The sequence below is a fragment of the Anser cygnoides genome, chromosome 9 (assembly GCF_040182565.1).
Source record: "Anser cygnoides isolate HZ-2024a breed goose chromosome 9, Taihu_goose_T2T_genome, whole genome shotgun sequence".
NCBI lineage: Eukaryota > Metazoa > Chordata > Aves > Anseriformes > Anatidae > Anser > Anser cygnoides.
This window is the reverse complement of record NC_089881.1, coordinates 22010771-22025090: the sequence shown is the minus strand read 5'-3', so window position 1 is coordinate 22025090 and position 14320 is coordinate 22010771. Positions and strand designations below refer to the sequence as shown.

The 14320-nt window shown below is 54.0% G+C and overlaps 1 protein-coding gene across 1 annotated transcript; it reads right to left on the bottom strand.

The window, feature by feature from the left end:
• Nucleotides 1-4863: 4863 nt before the first annotated feature.
• SLC2A2 (solute carrier family 2 member 2) lies at nt 4864-13797 on the bottom strand. Its single transcript, XM_048059337.2, has 11 exons — nt 13563-13797; nt 12942-13037; nt 12523-12827; nt 11614-11738; nt 10733-10848; nt 9972-10134; nt 9475-9662; nt 8901-9005; nt 7198-7299; nt 6627-6830; nt 4864-6439 (listed from the first exon to the last, which is right to left on the bottom strand). The coding sequence occupies exons 1-11, from the start codon at nt 13593-13595 to the stop codon at nt 6248-6250; spliced, it is 1629 nt and encodes a 542-aa protein (XP_047915294.2). The 5' UTR covers nt 13596-13797; the 3' UTR covers nt 4864-6247.
• Between the last annotated feature and the right edge of the window lie 523 nt (nt 13798-14320).

Sequence of the window (14320 nt, the reverse complement as noted above, 5' to 3'; positions counted from 1 at the left end):
TTCCTGTCACCCTGTATCTGATCCAGTCAGCTCAGGCCGTGGCTTTTCTGCCACCATCTTCCTGCTGCAGGGCTCTCGGGCAGCCCCTGGGGCACACAATGAGGCTTTAGCAAGCCAGGGAAGGAACGGGTGTTCCCAAAGTCTGCTCGAGAAATGTGTTTAACAGCCGATGCAAAGGTCATTTGTCAGTTTAACGTCTCTCCTTTACTGTCAGAAAATAATCAGAAACAAAAGCATTTTGCAAGCACTGCGTAGTCAGTCAAAAGGACTTGAAACTGTCTAAGAGCAATGATGAAAGCTTGTTTTAATTAACATAAGGCTCAGATGGCTCTGTGCAAGGTGTCCTGCCCATCATCTACAGCATTAATAGCACAGCCCTCGTTAGCCTCCGACATCAATCCTGCTCTGCTGTCAGGGGAGAGACGTTCCCAAGTGCGGCGACGAACGCAGCCACACAGAGACAGATGGATCCCGAGCAAAACAAGGCCAAATGGTTATTAAAAAAATTAAACACACACACACACAAACTCCAAGTCATATTCTGTAATACTTTTAGCTATTTGACTAAATTCACCCAAAGACCTTTCTGTGGAGTTGCTGTTGGAAGAGCGGTGTGGGGCCCAGTCCTGCCTGGGGCAACACGGATACCTTACTTTAAACACCACACAAACAGAACAGTGAAAAACCCAGAAAAATGGTGATGTGTGGGTGGCAGCATTGTCAGAGCTGGTCCCTGCAGCTGGCACCGTCAGCTAGTTTGCTGCTCTGCTCTTTCTGCCACAAGATCCCGAGTTTATCCTCTCTGATGCGTTTTAACTCCACGTTTTTAATCAGTTCCTCAGCAGTTTCTGAAGTGTTTTTTATTTAATTGATGACAACCCGTGAATAGATCCCACTTCAATTTGTACAGTGTGTACCCAAGGAGATAGGTGTGACTCTTATTTACACGGGCCTCCTAGCACGTTGGGGCGCGGGCTCTCTTCTGTTACCAGGGCGGGCAGTGGATGCTGTCTCATGCAGCCTAGCTCTGGAGATGATACACATTACCCCGGGGAACTGCCCATTTTTCTTCTGTGTCAGTTGATAAGCAGTGTCTGAGCTGTTGCGTTAAGATGTTTTTACATTCACGGTGTGTGTATGCTTACCTACAAGTGTACGACTAGTTGCACGTGCTCGAGGGCATTTTATCTTGTGATAAAATACTTTATGAGAGACCTCCCAACTCTTTTGAGCCCGTTTTGGAGCAGACTGGGGCTAAGCACTAACAATAATTTATTTTCTCAATGGTTCATGGCATAAAATTGGTTGATTTTCTGCAATTAACAGATTCATTTTAGGTGATCTGAGAGATCTTCTGTACTAAGCCTAGTTTTTTTTGCTGAGGTGCAACTGTAGTTGATACATATTTTTGAGACACAAAACAAATATTCCAAGGCAGTCTTTATCAGAGATTCAGTTAAAGAAAACTGGAAATCAGATGCACCAGTCATTGCTTGCAGATATCTCTCCTTTGTTCGGATCAACAGTTATTAGAAAATAAAGAGTTTCTTGATTGTACTAATGTGATTATCCCATTTTCCGTGCAACAATAGCAATTGGATTTCAAAGCATATTTGTAAATATCATGCCTTTCATGTTTAAACGTATTTCCTTTCCTTTTGTGCATGTGTGCTTAGAACACTGCACAGCTGGACCACATCTTTTCTTTTGTATGTTACCAATCTTCGTCTCCTCTGTCCACGTCTTTATATAAATTGCACAGCAGAAATTATCAAAGAGCTTTTGGAAAGGTTAAAATGAGCGAGGTGTATCTTTTCTCAGTTATGTAAGCTTCATGGTGAAGCAGCGAGAGGCTCGCTCAGCAAGACTTAGGTCATGCTGCAAGATGAGAAGTAACAGGTCGCGAGCAAAGCAATGTAAACACAACCCTACTGCAACTTTAGCAAGCGTCTCTGGTTCTAACTGCTGAGCTGTCTTACCTGGGATCGCACAGTCATGTCCTGGCTGCTGGGGATGATGATTCATGTTGGCTTCTGGGGGCAGCCGGCACTAGGAGGACAAAAAAGGGGCTGGGGCGCACTGATGATCCGCACCCTGTAGAGGGTGATGCCAGGCTCAGCAGCCCCTCTGTGTTCCTAAATACAATCTCTCCGTGCAGCCTGAACCAGATGAAAGAGCCTCTGCAGTGACCTTGCCATAGGCATCCCGCTCTGCTCCAGGCACGGCTTTAATCCCATGTTCACCTTCTGCTTCCTACAAAGATCGAACCAGTGACTCATCCCGCTTTGCATTGGCCTTGAGAACAGGGTTCTGGGATGCTAGACGGTTCCTACAGCTATTAGGGGCTGCAGGCCGTGGGATGCGTAAAAACTACCGCAGCAGTGCCTCTGCCCGCTCTGTGCTCGCTCCTGACTTGTGCAGCCTCCAGCGCAGCTGCACGGTGTGATCAGGCGAGGTGTGTGTGTGCAGCCGCCGGCTGAATCACCCCGGGCACACGCTGCAGATAAGAGCCGAGCGGTGTGACAGTGCCAGGGACACCGAGCTGGCTGGAACCAGCTGTAACTTGCACCAGGAAGGGGGAAAAGGCGCTGCAAGTCCAGCTGTTCCCTCCTCCTGCGGCTGACGCAGCACTGCCACGGGATAGCCGACCCATGACCGGGGAGCCCTGCTGCATTGCGTAGTCCCCGGAGCGAGTAAAGGGGGCAATGCAAGGCACTGCACAAACGCCTGGTCTGTAGTTATGCCTACAGCCTGTAAGATTTAAAACCCGCTGAGTTACAGCCAGGATTTATTGCCATCCTGCGGGGGAGGACAGTTCTCTTCCAGCACTGCTGCTCACGGGTGCCTCTGGGCAAAACCTGCCAGCGGTGCTTTAGTGAAACTCTCGAGCACGGCACTTAAATTAAATTTCATCTCTACGTGTGCTGCTGGAGCCAGACCTGCTGTCCTGCCTCGTGGTTCCTCAGCACCGATAGGTCTCAGCAAAAGAGAAAGACACAGAGCACCTCAGAAAATACATCGGACCCTAAAGCCCGGTGCCCTGAACATGTAGCTCTTGGTTCAGCTTCATCATCCTCAGCCGTTCGGCTCAGCAGGGGGAGGGTGCCTCTGCTCAGCGGTGAAAAACAAGCTGAAGTGAGGCAGAAAAATCTGTGATAAATTAGCGTGGAAAGTGTTAATGGAGCCAAATGTCCTGAGCTTATTGGATTAGGGAAGTCAAACTAATTTTTAAATTACGCCTAGAGAGTGGGAAAGTAGATATTGTTAGCCATTTATCTGACACAACAGAAAAGTCTTAATGGCTGTCATCTTAGCACATTAGGAAAACACTGTCAAAGCTCTTGCTGACAAGATGCTTTCTCAGGGGCTATTAATTATATTGCATTATTAGCTAACTACAGGATGGGAACATACTTTGCATGTTAACTAAAGTGCAATGACCATTTAGCTAATAAGTATGACTTGGTCTTTTAAACCTTAATGATTAGCAGCTTAATAAAACTGTAACAGAGATAAAAATAATGATTGAACAAGCTGTGTCATCAGAGCAAGTTTCAGCTGGAACTCGCATGTAAGCAAGGGTAGATAAAATGCTAATTACAGCCTGATGGGACAAGACAGACGTAGACACGGCTGCAGAACTGAACAAACTCCTCTGACCCTTCCCTGCATTGCCATGCATGGTAAAAGCACAGTGTGACAGCTCAGGCCGGTGTATCAGCTTCATCCGTCCCCAGCAGCCCTGGTGAGGACAGGGATTGCCGAAGCATTTAGCAGCACCCAGCTCTGTGCACCCTCTCCCAGGCTGCTGCCTGCCCCACGGACAACACAACCATTAGCAGAATTAATTTGAAACATCCCAGGTCGAGCAAAGCGTTGTCTCTAGGGGGCTATACAGGTGAATGAATGAGAACAGCAAAATGCACCAAGGCACGTTGTCCAGTTGTGGCCTGAGAAGGTGAGAGAGGATGCCCCGTGGGGGTTCCAGCCTGGAAGAAGACTCGTTTCCCTTCCTCGTGGCTGAAACTCAGCACGACCGAGCGAGGGAGCGTCCCGTTAGCCTGCAGGAGGCCCAGCACACCGGCAGCGGGCCATGGAAAAGCAGCTGGGCGGGAGGAACTTGCTGGCGTGTGGTGCCTGCTAGTGCTGAGGCTCCCGTGGCAAGCTACCCGGTCTGGGCTGTACCTCAGCCAAAAGCTCAGAGTGCAGGCTAAAATGAGGAGAGAAAGCCTGTATGTGCAACATAACAATAGGCAAATCAGGCTTTCTGCTGGCATTCATTTAGTGATACGCAGGAAAATGCAGCCTGCCCGGCTCAGAGCGTTGCTCAGTTAATGAGCCCACACCGCTGGGTTATTAGTTCTGAATCCAACCCATCGCTGACTGGTGCTCCTCAGGCATCAGGACAAAGCTCAGCAGAAGTGTACCAAAACATGTTTGGCCAGCCATTCTCACACCAAACTACCTGTACAGCCATGGCTTGAGCCGTTTGCCCTCTAGGAAGGCTGCTTCTACTTGTAGGGACTGGCAGGCTGAGGAGGGCTGAGCGGGGACGTTTGGGGGTGGTGGGTGCCATGTGGGGCCTTCCCTGCCGCTGCTGCCCCTTCCACCTGCCCTAATGGTGAGGCAAACACACCTCGAGCCCCATCCCTCCCACAGGCTCCCCCTGCAGAGGCACAGCACCAGCTGTGAAGCTGCCCCAGGCTCCGTGCAAGCAGAGCAGTGTTTAACAGCAGAGGGCTTGCGCAGCAATTGCTGCCTGTGGAGCAAACGCACCCTGCCAGCAAAACACCTCCCATCTGGAGCTGGACATACGGCTGGGATGTACGGACGGGAAAAAAACCAACAGCACAAGCCAACAGATGCCACAGATGTTGTTCATTGCCGCCTTTATGTAACAGACATAGAAAACTGCTGTTATTGCAGGCATCCCAGGAAAGCCTCCGGTGAAATCTCCTTGCTCCAGTATGCACACAGGGCCAGCTGCTGGGCCAGGGGAACCTCGTGCCCGCACTCCAGTTGCTCAGAAGGAACCAAAACTTGCCTTAGGGTCTTAATGCCAAGAGGGCAAGGTATACACAGGAAGGAAGTTCAGGCCCATGAACCTTCTTGCCTGAAACCAAAGCCACGGCAGCCAGCTGTGGTCCTCCTTGGCCCATCGCTTCTCGTGCCTTTCTTCATCTTTGATCTTCTGTTACACCATGGCCACCGTGGCACTCGCAGTTGCTGTGAGCTCACGGTGACCCAGCAGTGCTGGTGCCTTCTCTTTAAATAAATACTGGGTGTCTGTCCTAAGGAGCTTGCTAGGAAGTAGCCGGGTATCACAACAGGGAACGTGCAAACCTTAAAAGCTCGAGCAGAGAGCAGGCTTCTACCCTGATTCCAACATATCCCCCCAAAAGGAAGGAAAATCCTCGCAGTTTGATTTTGTCACCTAGAATTCTCTCACACAGAAGCAAAATGAGCACGAACAAGGCTACAGAAACACAGCGAGCTCCCTCTCACACGCTGTCTTTGGTGAAGCACAGCCAGCCAGCGAGACCCCGGTGGTGCCAAGCAGGGGGCACGTCAGGGGGCACCTCCCAGTTAGTGGGGCAGGAGCCATTTACCCTTCGGGGTCCCGTTAGCGGTTACGGTTGGCCTGAGCACCGTACATTATGACAGGAAGATGGGTGCAGAGGGTGGGGAAGGAGGGCAGCAAGGGAGGGGAGGCCCAGCCCCAGGCTGCCCAGAGCAGCCATGGCTGCCCCGGCCCCACGGGGCCTGCGTCCCTCAGCACCGTGGGTGCTGTGCCGCCAGCACCGCTGCCTCACAGGTGGTTTCTCAAGGCTTCAGCTCACTCGGCAGGAGGAAACGGCAAGCATGAGAAGAAAAGGTGAAGGCATGACACTTCAGCATCACCCCACCCCTCTTCCCTTCGTTCCAGCCGGGCGAGGGCCCTGCTCGATGCAGTGCTTTCCCAGTTAGTAAGGCCATCGCCTCAGCACGCGGCGGGGCGTGGGGACGCACGTGTAACGTGTTCCTCCCGTGCTTTCCCCGGCTCTTCCTGAGCCCAGCTGCGCCGATGGTTTCAGAGCAAAGCGCCAGGTTGGCACCTGTGGCTGGAGGGTGCAGGCGGCAGCAGTCAGAAGTCCCCCCGGGCTGCCGCCTGCGAGGTTTGTGTGAAGTGAGACTTTTGCCCAGTGTTTCCCGCTGCGCCTGAAGGAAGCCCAGGCTCCGTCCCTCCTTCCTGCCTGCGTGGCCGTGCCTACGCCACCTCGCCGCCTCGCAGCTCTTCCAGCTCGGTCATGGACTTGGCCGGGAGCTTCTTGCGGCGGAACACGGCCGCGATCTCCTCGAACGACTTCCCCTTCGTCTCGGGTACTTTGAGGAAGGCAAAGAGGAGGAAGACCAGAAGCAGGACGGCGAAGATGACAAACACGTACGGTCCACACAGGTCCTGCAGTGGGGCAAGTGAGACCAGGGACATGGCCGTCAGCACCACGGCTGGCTTCTTGTCACCCCACCCCAGAGGACTTGGAGACCCGGGGGACAGGTGCACACCCCAGTAGCCTGCCCTTGGGCCCTCATCCAGCAGCAGACTCATGCCCAGCACGTATTTGTACCATTTTACCGGGGTTTCTTACCGCAATGTACTGGAAGCACATCCCCACGATGAAGTTGCAGGCCCAGTTGCAGAAGCCGGCGATGGCGATGGCGGCAGGGCGCGGGCCTTGGCTGAACAGCTCGGCTACGATAAACCAGGGGATGGGCCCAGGCCCCACCTCGAAGAAGATGACGAAGAGGAAGATGGCGATCATGCTGACGTAGCTCATCCAGGCGAACTGGCTCTGCAAGAGGATGCGCTCGGTGTTAACGGCCCCAGCACGACTCTCATTAGTTATCGCTAATTTATTAACTTTATTTTTCGGAAATTTCCCCCTATTCAGACAAGCACGGGCGGGATATGTGTCATTGAGACTATAAACATTTGTGCTCCTGCTGACTGCGTGTGTGGTGGGACTGCAGGGGACAAAGTGCGATGCCCCCAGGCACTGCCCTCATCAGAGACAGCTCCAGCTATGGCCACGTTGTCCCTTCTGAGGACAAATGTCTTCCAAGCGTCTATGAGAAGAAGCTTCAAAGCTTTCCCCTTGAGGGCTGGTTTGTCTTCTCTTGTTTGCAAGCCACAGAGATAAAGTGAGGAGCGAGCCTTACCAGGAGCGCGAGTCCAACCGTCATGGCCACGGCGCTCATCAGCATGCCCATCAGGCCAGCCAGGAACAGGGAGCGCCTGCCTGCCTTCTCCACCAGGAACACCTGGAGAAACACACGCAGCCGGTCAGCCTCCAGCAGCCCTGCTCCCGGGAGCTTCCACCAGGTCCGTTAGCAGCAAACAGCCTGTTACAACCACCACCATGCAGTCCTGCTCTTTTAGCTCACGTACAGATTCTTGTGCTGGTTTCCAAGCTCCAGAACCTCTGCTGGTAGCTGGTAGGGAGCCAGACCGAGCAGTCGCCCTGCCCAGGGCAAGGTGAAAGCCTGTATACACAGAGCTAAGGGTTTCCAGGCTCTCAGGACTGCCCACTGCTCCTACACATGTATTGCTGGCTATGGACTTGTTTTTTTCCCTGCATCTATACCCATCACTTCACCCAATGGGGAGATGCAGGTAGCTCCAAAGGACAAGGAATCTGGCCTGTCCTAAAATACCCTACATCAGGAGGCTGCCTGCTCCTTCCCCTCCACTCTGAAGGACACCTTTGGCCATTAGCTCAACCTCAGACATCTCCTTTTTGGGCAGTTACAGCAGATGCTCCCAGGGGATGGTCTCACTGCCGGAGGCAGATCATCCTGCCAACTTGTGAAACTGCAGCGGGCGAGCCTCCACCTCCCTTCTTCCCTTGCCAAGACCTGCATGGCCGTCAGTGGTTCTGCCTTTTGGTCGGGGTCTGTCATTCATTGACAGATGCAGGTAATTTTTAAAGTGCTTATGGCCAAAAGAAGCAAAGAGCACATGTCCCCAGGGTGGATCTGGGACTGCAGGAGACCGCCGGAGCTGGAGGCAGCCCTTCTCCAGCTGCACAGCCTCCGTGCCTTGTTTCACCATAACCACTCATGGTTTCTCCTCTGCATGGGACCTGCAATGGACTTTCTCTAAAGTTTCACCCCAATGCCGTCTGTAGGGTGGGCTAAGATCCTTTAGGACTGTATTTCTACAGTGCATCTAGTCCCACTTCACTGTGTGCAAAGGTCCTTTGCTCCGTACTGCTCTCTAGGAATACGAGGGAAATGGCGTTTCCTGCTCTTCCTATATTAATGGCCACATTAAAAAATAATTATCTCCTGATTGGAATTGTGTTAATCCTCTCAAGAGAGAGACAAGTGGAGGGAAAGGCAAAGAAAACTGGAGCCACCCTTTTATTGCTACAGAGTAGTGCCCAGAGCTGATGAGAATTGCTCTATTATTTTATTACTGTGGAATAACCTTCAGATATCAATCATGCAGATGCTGTGTGCATAGGCATGAGAAATTGAAAGAAAACAGATAAGAGAGACTGCGAGCTGCTGGCTTTACTCCAGCCCCTGCCTGCTCCTCGGGGAGATCGGGCCCGCAGAATGTGTCTCGAAGGCACTTTGGTTTTGGGGCAGCACTGAGCTACCCGAGCTTCCCCGAGCAAGGCAATGCAGCTTTCATTCACGAGGCATTCAGCAGTGCTGTTTGGCAGCAACGAGCCATGGGTCAAGGCTTCATTTTCCAGATGAGGGAATGCCCAGGGAATGAATTTTCCCATAGGGTGTGCAGGGTCGGCCCTGCAAAACTGCGACCCCGCACCCCAGCCCCGGGATAAAAATCATATTTCAAAATCAAATTGCTGCTCACCCGTTTTTTGTAATCTAGGGCAGAAATATTTACTTACAGAGATAACAGTGAAGACTGTGTTCACCACTCCAACGCCAATGGTTGCATAAACGGGTTGGTCAACTCCGGCTCTCTCGAAAATGTTTGTGGAGTAGTAAAAGATCTATCAAAACACATTAGGATGAAGGATTAGGTAACAGGGCTGGTGGAACTTTTTGTTCTCCCGAGGGAAGAACTGTTCTTGCTTGGCTGAGATTTGAAGCAATTTAATTGCAATCAATCTTTCAAATTTTAAGGGTTCGGTGCAATAACTAAGGCTGAAACTTTCAAAGAAACATGGGGGAGTTAAAAATCCCATTGAAATTCCCCTCCTGAACTATGGCATTTGCACATTTAAAACTTTTCCTCCTCTTGTGTTTAATCTTGAAAGCCAGATCGCCAGCACGACGTGCTGGGGGCAAACACCTTGATGGGACTGAGCTTTAAAAGCATTTTAAAAGACTCTTGCTACGTTGGAGTGACTCTGGTCTCTCCCTCCTCTCAAAGAATAAGGCGATTCCTGTCTTGTGGACGTTAAGGACGGGAGGTAAATGTGGACTTCTTTAAAGATAAATGGTTTTGGGGATGCTCACCGCATTGATTCCTGAGAACTGCTGGGATATCTGGACCATCAGCGCCACGATGACAGCCTGCCGGTACTTCGAGGAGGTGAAAAGCTGCCCGATGGAGACTTTCTTCTCACTCGCCGCTTCTTGTTTTTCTTTCTCCATCTCGGCAATCTCTTTCATCGGGTCACAGTTTCCTCTGAGCCTTTTCAGACCTTAAGAGAAAAAAAAGATTAGCCATTTATTATGGACCAGCCACGGCCACGCTGCGAGATGTGTGAGCTGCTGCAGGAACCGCTCTGGGTTTGCTGAGTGATTACAGTCACGGGGATTTCCAACAGAAGTGTGGAAACAGAAAACTCTGCACCTGCTAGATGCAGCCCCTCGGGTGGAGGGGAGTAGCATGGTAAGGAGCAGCTGCACCCAGGGACACCTGTGAGTGCTCAGCCAGGCTCTCCCCTGGGTGTTTAATACCACGGACGGCGTGAAAACAGCCCCAGACAAGCCCAGAGGTTGTGTCTTACTCTTTTTGGCCTCCTCCACCTTCCCCAGTTTGATGTAAAGGTATCTGGGGCTCTCAGGGCACAGCAGGAGCAGGAAGAACTGCAGCAGGGCGGCCATGCCGGACAGCCCCAGGAGCAGGGGCCACATCTCGTCGTTGCCGAGGAGGAAGTCCAGCCCGAGCACCTGGAATAATCGAGGCGGGTTTGAGAGGAGCTGAGAGCTTCCTGAGCAAAGCCTGCCCAACTTTTTCCTTCCACTATTTGCAAAGCCATTTCTGCATCCCCAGAGCAGCAGGCAGGACCTACATTGCTAGCTTTTTCACAAGGTTTTTCCAGAAAAGACTGGGAAGCCACGCTCTTCGGCTAAGTTAGCTTAGATGAGGTTTGTGGCTGTGCCGTTTTCTGGGGGTGTTGTTCCCTGGCACATTTACGTGCTGTGCTGCCACGTGGCGGGGACACCTGCCGTGGTGGTGTCCTGCTTCCCTGATAAAGCCATTTCTGAGCTCCCAAATACCAGGGATCTCGGGTTCAGGATCCAGCCTGACTCTGGGCAGATGTGTACCAAAGTTTCCTAGCAGAGGACAGATGTACTTGTTGTTTCATGAGAAGATCCGCACCTCTGGCTCGGGGCTGCAGTTTAACCCTGTTAGGGCAAACAGCTTCACTCTCCTTCAGTTTTGGGGTGAAATTATGAGAGATTTCTCAAAGGTTCCCCTGCGTATCGCTGGGGTATCCCTAACCCCTGCAGTACCCTCACTGTTCGTCTGCCTTCTCCTCCGTACCTGGCTGATGAGGATACCCGTGACGATCGCCAGCTGATGCAGCGTCCCCAGCGCTCCCCGGAGGGCGGTGGGAGAGACCTCGCTAACGTACATGGGCACGAGGCCGGAGGAGAGTCCTGCAGGAAGCACACGAGGCGTCACCGCCCCGGGATGGCAGCTCCACGGTCAGCAGAAACCTCTCCCCGAACCGGGAGGGAGGACGGAGCCCGCGTCCCACATCCCATGTCCCACGTCCCACATCCCGCGTCCCACAGCCCATGTCCCACGTCCCACAGCCCACCTCCCGCCCTGCCTGCCTCCCGCGGGGCCAGGAGGGCTGTGCACGTGAACACAGGCAGCCCAGCATGGAGCAGAGATCTGCTGGGAGCAGTTATTACGGAGCAAAGAGCTCTCTCCCGTCTTTCCTTGACCCGTCAGAGTGCAGGACTGCCTTTACATGCCAGCAACAGTGATAGCGAGCTGTATTTCTGAGCTAATTCCGATATAATCCCCTATTATCTGCGCGATATCTTCTCCTCCCTACCCGCGGAGCTCCTGTACTAAGTGCAGCCCAGCTGTAGATAGTGCTGTTGTCCGGGGAACCTTTCAAACAGCGTGACTAACAGCACGCTGCACGACAGCCACCACCAAGACCCAGCCTTGACATTAAGGCGCTGCTCCCAGCTCCCTTCTGGCGCGAGGTAAACCGAGCCGATTTTGCGACCGAGCTGACCCAGGTGCTCCTGGGGAACGTCCCGGGTTGAGGAGGACGGGCACGGGGCGAAGAGGCAAAGTGCCACCTGCCAAACCCCTCGTGAACTCAAAAAAATATTTAAAAAAAAAAAAAAAAGCTACAAAAGGTGAGAAACCCTCGCGTCACAGCCTGCCCTGCGGGCACTCACCGCAGTACAGCCCCGTGATCGCTCTCCCGGCGATGATGAGGATGTGCGACGGCCCGAATTTGGCCAGCCCCATGAGGAGGTTGCCCACGATGGAGAGGACGTTCACCACCAGCATGGCCTTCACCCTGCAAGGAGGCGGCACCGCTCGTCCCTGCGCCCCCCAGCCCGCCGGCACCGCCGCAGGAAGGCAGAGCCAGCGGGACGGCCGGCGCCAACGGGGAAAGGACAACGGGAACACGCAGCAGGGGGGCGGTCGGGGTGCCTAAAGCACGCTATAGGGCCGGGGGGAAATCCTATCCAAATACCTTCCTCTTGCTTTTTGCCACAGAGAGAAAGGTGGGATTAGGCAGTCGGTAAAGGCAGCTCGTTGATTTCTGCTCTGGGCGCTAAGCGTTGCAATAAAACATCTGACCGGTAATTTAGGGTTTTAGTAAGCCAGAGCTCTGGGGTGTTTGGAGCGGTATTTTGGAGGTTTGAGGGTTTTTTTCATTGTATTAGGAAGAATAATATGAATGGTATTTCTATAAGAAGGAAACCATCTTCTGGAGAAAAACAAACAGACAAACAAAAAGGCTTCGACTCTACCTAAAGTCTGAAATTCCTAGCGAGGGGTTTGAGTGCTGCGACTTGCCTGGGGAGAGCTCGGGAGCAGGGAGGACAGGTGCCGACTTCCAGCCCCGGGCTCTGCGTTCACAGAGAGCCATAAATACCAGAGGAAACGAAGCCGGTGCCTCCCAGCCCTCCAACCCCCCCCCGGCGCCCCATGGAGACCCCCTCAGGTGCGTGGGGCAATGCTGCAGCCTCCTTTTTAGAGGGCAAACCGGAGCCTCATGGCCGGCACGCAGGAAAAATTGGGGTTGAAAAATGCCCTTTATGCCTCAAACCGGGGGGGGGTGGGCTGCTTCTCACCTCCCCAGCCGGTCGCCGATCCAGCCCACGGTGAAGGAGGAGACCATGCCGCCGATGGCGAACACGGACACGGAGAGGGACCAGTACATGGTGAGGACGTGCGGGGAGGCGGCGAGGTCCTCGGGGGGCGCGAGCGTCCCCTCAGCGCTGCCCCCAGCCTCTGTGCCGGGGACGGTGCCGGGGATGGTGCTGGGGATGGTGCTGGGGATGGTGCTGGGGATGGCGCCGTCCTCCCCGGAGGTGTTGGTGGCCTGTCTGTCCAGGGGGACGATGCCCAGCACGCGCGCGTAGTGGGCTTCTATCACCTGCAAAGAGGAAAAACGCCGTCGGCTCACGTCTATAACCCCCCCCCCGGCTGTGTTTTGGGGTGTTTTCGTGACACCCAGGCCCCCAGCCCTGCAGCCCGGCTCGGCGCTTACCTTCTGGGGCGCGTTGATGACGCCCAGGCTGTAGCCGTACTGGAAGAAGCCCAGCACCGCGGTGAAGACGGAGAGGACCAGCGTTCCCGTGAGGTGCTGCCGAGGGAGCAGAGAACAGCCTCAGCCCCTGCCCTGCCCCAGGACCCCCCCCCGGGATCCCGGTGAGCCCTCGGGGTCACTCCAGCTGGCTCCCAAAGAGAAGGGAGAGCCCAGGGGCAGGCAGGACGCGGTGCTGCCCCACATACAGCGACCCGTGCCCACCGCCCTGCTGGTCCCTGGGGGCTTTCTGGGGGCCGGCAGCAGGAAGGGGCACAGCAGCGCTGCTGGAGCAGAGCAGCTAGGAAAAAAAACAGCCAAGACTTTGTTTTTCAGCAGTCCCGTTTCAAATACCTTCTCCCTCCGTCGCGGTTGAAATTATCCCGTAAGGTGACAAAGTTCTTAAAAATAACAGAAAATAATCCCTTGGCCCCTTTGCCCCTGCTCTGTACACAAACATCACAGGCCAGATAACTAAGGGGGAAAATTTTGTTGGTTTTGGTCTTAGCGGGCAATAAATACCACCCCCGGGTGCTGGTTTCCCTCAGAAATTCCAGTGCACAGACGGTGCTGAGCCGTGGTTACCTTCTCTGCTTGCATTTTGCTTTTCTTGTCCATCCCTCGGCTCCTCCGCTGCCCTCCCGGCTCTGTCCTGGGCTGCGGAGCGGGGCGAGGGCTCGGTGCAGGAGGAGGGACAGCGGGAGCAGCAAAGCGGTTTGTGCTGCGGGAGATGGGGCTATATCACCTCCGGGGTTAATGAGAAACCCGTCTTCCCAACACTTATATCCTCCGTCTGACCAGCCCAGAGCCGTCACTGCCAATCCCCTGAAATTTTGGGGGGGGACAAACGAAAGAACGGGACACCCCCCGAAGACAGGGGGTGAGACCTGGGAAATCCAGCCGGCAGGCTGAGTTTTGATTTCTGGCCGTCCCCGCGGCACCGGGATGTGGCGTGCGGGGGGCTTGGGGACGTGCCGCAGCCGGGCTCTGGGTGTGCTGCACCCGTCTTGGCTTCCACGGGGGATTCGTTTGCCGAACCCCCAAACTCCTCGCTGAACTTTAGCCAGAAGGAACCTTTCCAGCACGTGTAGCAAAGATGCTAGAAAACGAGTGCTTTATTTAAACATCACTTGGCACCTGCTCTGAAATAGCTTTGTGTGCGTGCATAACGTGCACACAGAGGACACGCAAACCCAGATGCGTGCGGGTCTCTCTCCGCAGGCACAGACCTGCAGCCACCGCCGTGCCCTGCTGGTGCGCAGCCGTACACCCGGGCAGCCGGGGAAGGAGAGTGCCGTAGGCGTGCACGGGGACACAACACAGCAAAGCGGCCCAGAAACCAT